Source organism: Leishmania martiniquensis, chromosome 21, assembly GCF_017916325.1.
Source record: "Leishmania martiniquensis isolate LSCM1 chromosome 21, whole genome shotgun sequence".
Classification (NCBI taxonomy): domain Eukaryota; phylum Euglenozoa; class Kinetoplastea; order Trypanosomatida; family Trypanosomatidae; genus Leishmania; species Leishmania martiniquensis.
Genome location: NC_090156.1, coordinates 745,001 through 750,800, shown reverse-complemented (window position 1 = coordinate 750,800; position 5,800 = coordinate 745,001). Strand labels below are relative to the sequence as shown.

The 5,800-nt window shown below is 59.2% G+C and overlaps 2 protein-coding genes across 2 annotated transcripts in view; both read right to left on the bottom strand.

The window, feature by feature from the left end:
* Positions 1-798: 798 nt before the first annotated feature.
* LSCM1_04802 (uncharacterized protein) lies at positions 799-1,521 on the bottom strand (the record flags this gene model as incomplete). The annotated part of the gene is made up of 1 exon (XM_067322291.1): positions 799-1,521. One exon carries the CDS (start codon positions 1,519-1,521, stop codon positions 799-801), a length of 723 nt encoding a protein of 240 aa, XP_067179088.1.
* Positions 1,522-4,061: 2,540 nt separating this feature from the next.
* The window catches only part of LSCM1_04801 (uncharacterized protein), a gene marked incomplete at both ends in the record, with an annotated part of 1,929 nt that continues 190 nt past the window's right edge, over positions 4,062-5,800 (bottom strand). Inside the window, one exon of the mRNA XM_067322290.1 lies at positions 4,062-5,800. This exon is cut by the window's right edge and continues 190 nt beyond it. Within this exon, the coding sequence (XP_067179087.1) occupies positions 4,062-5,800 (1,739 nt within the window).

Genomic DNA, 5,800 nt, shown 5'->3' with positions numbered 1-5,800 from the left:
ACCTTGCGTTGAGGGGCAGTGATCACTGCATCGCCCATCACTTGCCGGTCTCAGTAAGCCTTTTCACCTTGCGTAAGAAAAACGCGAGAAAAGCGTGTATGCAAAGAGGTCGCCACGCGATTGGTACATCAGACTAACAGCTCTCTGTAGACTGCCCAGCAGCGCTGTGGACAGCCGCTCTTCTGGGCGGCCCTGCGGCCACCGCCAGGTCGGACTTTCGAAACGCAAAGCCGGTGATCCGCGCCTCCAGATCCACCTGCATGGCGCCGAGGAGTTCGGCAGCTTTGCGCTCGCTGGCCCCCTACTTGTCGTTGGCGAGAGAGTTGCTATGACGTCGCTCATGCGCACGCACCATGTCATCCCCACTCGCCGCTGCGCAGCGCCCAGCTCATACTACTAGGTCAACCCAGTAACTCTGGCCGCGCGCACCTCGATCAATGTCCCGCTACCCTCACTGTGCCGTGCCTGGCGAGAGACACAGAGACACGGATGCAGTCGCTCGCTCCGTGGCCCCGGACAGTGTGGCAGTTAAGAGAAGATGGAGTCCCGGTCACGCGGCGCTCTTCGCAGGCGCGTTTCGGCGCGGTGCAGAGAAGGGGAGTATGGAGACCCTCTGCGTGCATGTGCGCTGGTACATGAACGGAGCACTTCTGCACAGACGCAGAAGTCAATTCATCACGGGCTTGACCTTTATGCTCTCTGTCAAATCGAGGGACAGGGGTGGGGAGGTAACCGATGGGTGTCACTGCGCCTGGGCATGCACTCCCTCTCGCTTCCCCTTGCCGTGCACTGACGTCTTCATGCGGTGGAGTATGCCGCTCTGTGCGCCGCTGCCAGAGCGCTGTCCAGCATCACCTCATTCAGCAGCTCCTCCTCCGCCATGTAGGCGTCCAGGGCGTCCTCCAGCTTCTTGTCAGCCGTCTCTTTTTTCACCGGCGGTATCGGTGCCGTCATGGGCGGAGGAGCAGCGCTCGCCGGGCGAGCCTTGCGTTGCAGCCCCTTAGTCATCTTGGCGGCTAGCTCTTTGGAGAACTCGCTCGACTCCTTGGGGGACGACTGGGCAATCTGCATACGCGCCTGGCCAGCTGGTCTTGTCCCATCCTCTGGAAGCGCAGACGGCACTGCTGTGTCTACGAGAGCCTCCTTGAGAAGGCTTTCCTCTTCGAAGAACGATTCGAGGGCGCTGTCCAGCGTGCTGTCAGCCACGGCAGCCGAAGGCGCTTGATCCGTCTTCGTCGGCGCCTTTGACGCAGTAGCAGACGGAGAGGGATCGAGGGAGACGGAGGTGGGAAGCTTCTTGGGCGCGGTACGCCCCGAAGCAGGTGCTGTGACCTCTGCTAAGGCCTCGCGAGGCACCTTCAGACTGGCCGCCTTTGATCGGTGCACCAGTCTTCCTGGCAAGACATGCAAGCACACACCAAGTAGTACCGCACAGACAACGCTCACTGCCAGCTCCAGCGCCACGTGCGTGTACGGCAACGGCGCCAGCGTTACCGGATCGACCACCTGAAAAAACTCCATTCGCAAAAAAAAAAGCAGTAGCGGGCCGACAAGGGGCACGTGCAGTGATGACGGTTGGGCGTCTGTGGGTGAGTGGGTGTGAGTGCGTGCTTACCTGTGTGGTTGGCACGCGCAGGCGGATACCTGTTGGGTTTGCCGAAGGAGAGGTGGAAGGAAAGGACGCACGGAAGAAAGCGGGAAGGGTGGGGTGAAGGATCAAGGCGGAAGTCCGTGAGTAGGAACGAGGGCAGGCAGGCACACGCACGAGAGATGCGAGAGTGGGTGGTAGGGAAGACGGCACACAGAAAAAAAAGAAGAGAGTCCCTGTAAGATCGGGCCTCATGTCGAGTAATCATCGCAGAGCGAGGAGGGTGAGCCCACACGAAGGAGAGGCGCGTACGAGGGAGCAGAAACGCACCGAAGAAGGAGAGGGCAGTGGTGCTTTCTATCGACTCTCCCTAATGCCCGCTGCAAAGGCACTGGCTGGTTTTGCTCCGCTTTGTTTTTCGGGGCGCATTGTCGTGTGTCTGCGGGAGAAGACAATTCATCAGTATTCCCTCGTGCTTGAGCCAGGAGTGCGGTCAGCTGTTCGCAAAGGACCGAGGGCTGCGTCTACTAGAAGCTAGAGCTCCGTCATCTGGACGAGCTCGAGGACAGCGGCTACCTGGTTTCTGTGCCTGACTACAAGGCTGCTATCAGTCGTGCAGGCGTTTCAGAGACGAGGCTGCACATGGCGGAGCCTCGCTGCACACTGAAGGGTCACAAGAAGTTACCAGGGGCGACGCTAAAGGGTGCGAATGTAGCGGAAGGTAATCCCACACTGCATCCAGACGGCACGGAGGGCGGTCGCGAGGCTGTGTAGCTGGAAGGCCGCCGAGGAGTGTTTGCGCGTGGGGGGCTGGCGGGGGTCAATGTTAGGGCTGACCTGGTGCTTCAACGATGATGCTGCACTCGAAAAATGTTGCTGCCAGCGGGTATGGGGCCTTTGGAGGGAGAGAAGCTGTAGTCAGGAGGGTGATGAATGCAGGTGTCTGCCGATAGGAGGCGCCATCAAGGCGCAGCGTATCTTCTCATCTTTGTCATGAAGCATTACATTGAGAGAGTGCTGCCGAAGCAACCGGGAAGCAAGTACACTGCATGGTCCCTGGCCTGCGGCTCGACATCGTCGCCAGTCGCGGAAGGGTAGCGGGCTGCACTTTGGAGCCGTGGTGGCCAAAGTCGCGTCTGCTGGAAAAAAAAGCATGCTACAGGAGTGCAATAGCAGCGACGATGGGCTGTGCATGGCTAACAACCTCCCTTAGCTTTTGGAGGGAAGGTTGCCGATTGGTGGCCATCAGGAGCTATGCAGATACAGAGCTGGTTTTGCTCAGAGAATCGACATGCGCCATCGCGTCTTTACTTACCTGACAAGATGCGCAACGGGTTGCCTAATGAAGCAGCTGAAGGTGCAAGAGTACTGCGGGCAGCTCCTCCCCGGTGCTGCAAGGGGTAGACTCCCTGGCATAAGGAATGCACCAAGGGAAGCCCTCCAGTGCCCGATATTTTACGGCGCTTACCACTTCTCGACGCTGCTTTTTCTTTTCTAGACCTCGCCACAGGTCTGTCCGGCGAACGAGTGCTCCATATGAGTCTATTGCTCTGTGAGCGGCAACACGTGACGCCACTGACGAGGCGGTGCTCCAAGGTGATTATGCCAAGCAGCACTATATAGTGAAATGGTGCGATGTACAGCGCCTTCGCAGGTCGTGTTGGACGCTTCAACGAAACGCGCCATAAGAGCAGCGGTCATATTCCATTTAAAAGGGGGGAAGGGAAATACAGTGATCGTCTCACATCCCCGTTCCTCACACCTGTTAGTGCAGGCCACGTAGGCGAGAGGACATGAGTAGCGTATCTGCGCGTGTTCGAACAGATAGATCGACATGAAGGCCGTGGCCCTTACGGTACCACATCACATCTTTTTTTCCTGCCTCCATGGCGAATGTGCGCTGGCAAAGGGGAGGGGCTTTAGGCGGAGCGGAAGGGCACGAACGCGGGCCTAGTAGAACGGCGGCATGGAGCGCACGTGTATGAAGGGGTGAACAATGCAAGATGAGGGTACCACACCGAAGCCTGCGGAGCACCGTTACAGCGCTACCCATGACACTCTAAGGCACCGAGGTCCGCAAAGCGTCTGCTGCGGAGTACGCTGCCACGTAGAGAAAGCACTGTGGAGCACAGTACGCACACCAAAGCTAAAGAGCACTCTCCTTGTGTTCATACGGGCGTGCTTCAATAGCGGGGAGAGTGAGCAGGGACCGCTGAGCCGCACACCCCGGGGCATGAATGACGAGAGACGAGTCAGCACTCGTAATGTTCAGAACGAGCGGGGAATTGAACCCTTAAAAGGATGCCTCAAACTTGCGCGGGGAGCTTAGTTGTAGCACAGCGCGTCGCCAGCGCTGACCCCGCGTTTCTTCTTATTTCATCTTTGTATCTCTCTCTCCCTTTGTTTGGGCGTGGTGCTGTCGCCCTGTCAACCGCATTCGCATGCCGCCAATGGGAAGATGAGCAGGGTGGGTTCAGCACTTGCCGTTCTCTTCTCCACTTTCACGATAGCCGGAAAAGCAGCTCCAGTAAGGGGCGTGCATCCTCTTAATATCCGCAACGAGAGTCGACGCTTGGCACCAGAGCATGCGACTTTTTGGCAGTTGATCACTCGAGCAGCCGCTTCCCTCCAGCAGCGCACGCATCACCGCCTCCGAGCACAGCGCAACATTCCGGACATTGTAGCCACCTTCCAGCGCAACGACGAGTCTTGGAAAATGGTGCGCGATGAGACGTGTCATAGCGTAGAACCCCGATGGAGTCAGGTGCATGGAACCAAGCAGGTCGCCGCTAGCGCTGTCGAAACCGCAGCTGATCAGGACCAGGTCTGGCTGAAACTCGCACGCTGCAGGAAGGACGATCTCGTGGAGAAGCTGCAAGTACTCAAGATCACCCATGCCGTGAACAGGCCACGGGATGTTGATGTTGCGCCCCTGCGCCGCAGCCGTAGCATCACCGCCCACGCGGCTGAGATGTCCCGTGCCGGGATAAAAAAGCTCCTCCTCCTCCTCCTCGGCGGCGGTGACACCTCGAAGAGGCGTTTCATCGAAGGAGAGCCCGACGGTGTCACCGACATAGTGGGCACGGCGCGTGCCTTTCACTGCTGTGCTCGAGCTGTCAGCCCTTGTGGACGACGAGCTGGAGGGCGAGGAGGAGGAACTGCTGCTGCTGCTGCTGGAGGACGCAGCATTCAAATCAACCCCAAAGAGAGCGGCGATTTCAGCGTCGCTGTCCTCTTCCATCTGCACCGCCAGCTTGTTGTAGTCGACGGCGGTGCGCGCTCGGCGGCCCTCCGTTGAGGTTTCGCGTGGGGCTGTGGCTGCCTGGCCGGGCAAGGCCTCTGGGATCAAAGCCGGCGGGGGCTGGACGGAAGCCGGCGAAAGGAGCGCCGCCAGGTCATCGGCGGTGATGTCTTCCTTGTCGGCAGTGGGCATCTCCGCAGGCCGACTGACTGCAGCGGAGGAGACCTTCCTAAGCACGTGGCCTCGGCCGTTGCTGTACTGATGAAGTGAAACAACGAGCACAGATGGATCGTCGTAGAAAATGCTCTCCGTCCCGTCACAGTGGTGGACATCCCAGTCCAGAATGAGGATGCGTGGCAGCTGAGCGTCATCGGCCGGGTTGCACTCCGCCCTCGCTGCGATCAGGTCAGCCTGAGCCGCGCGTGCGGCAACGGCGACGTTATTGTAAAGACAGAAGCCAGCGGCGTTGTCCGGGCCAGCATGGTGTCCGGGTGGGCGAACGAGGGCAAAGGCATTAGGAGCTGCACCGCTGAGTACGGCTTTGGTGGCTTCGATGACGCAGCCGGCAGCCATGCGCGCAGCACGAGAGGAATGCTCGCTCGCGAAAAGATCCTGCCCAATGACACTGCTTCGGCCATCGCGTATACCCACGACGAAATCCAACTGATCGATGGTGTCGACCAATTCCCTGGAGTGCACGCGAAGCAGCTCACGTGTCTTGGCCGTGCGCGCTGGGATGCGCTGGCAGCAGGACAGGAGGCCAATAGCGGTGAGGTGGTCAAGTGTGCTTTGCAGCCGCGCAGGACGTTCGTACTCCCCAGGATCCGGAGAAATATGGTCTAGCATAGATGTATCGTACACAACGGCTGTACGCGGCGGCAGCGTAACGGCGGACGCTAGTGTCTGCTTGCAGAGGCACGATGTATCACGAATGGTTGTGGGAGCAGGGGCTGTTGCTGGCGTCGGCGCCG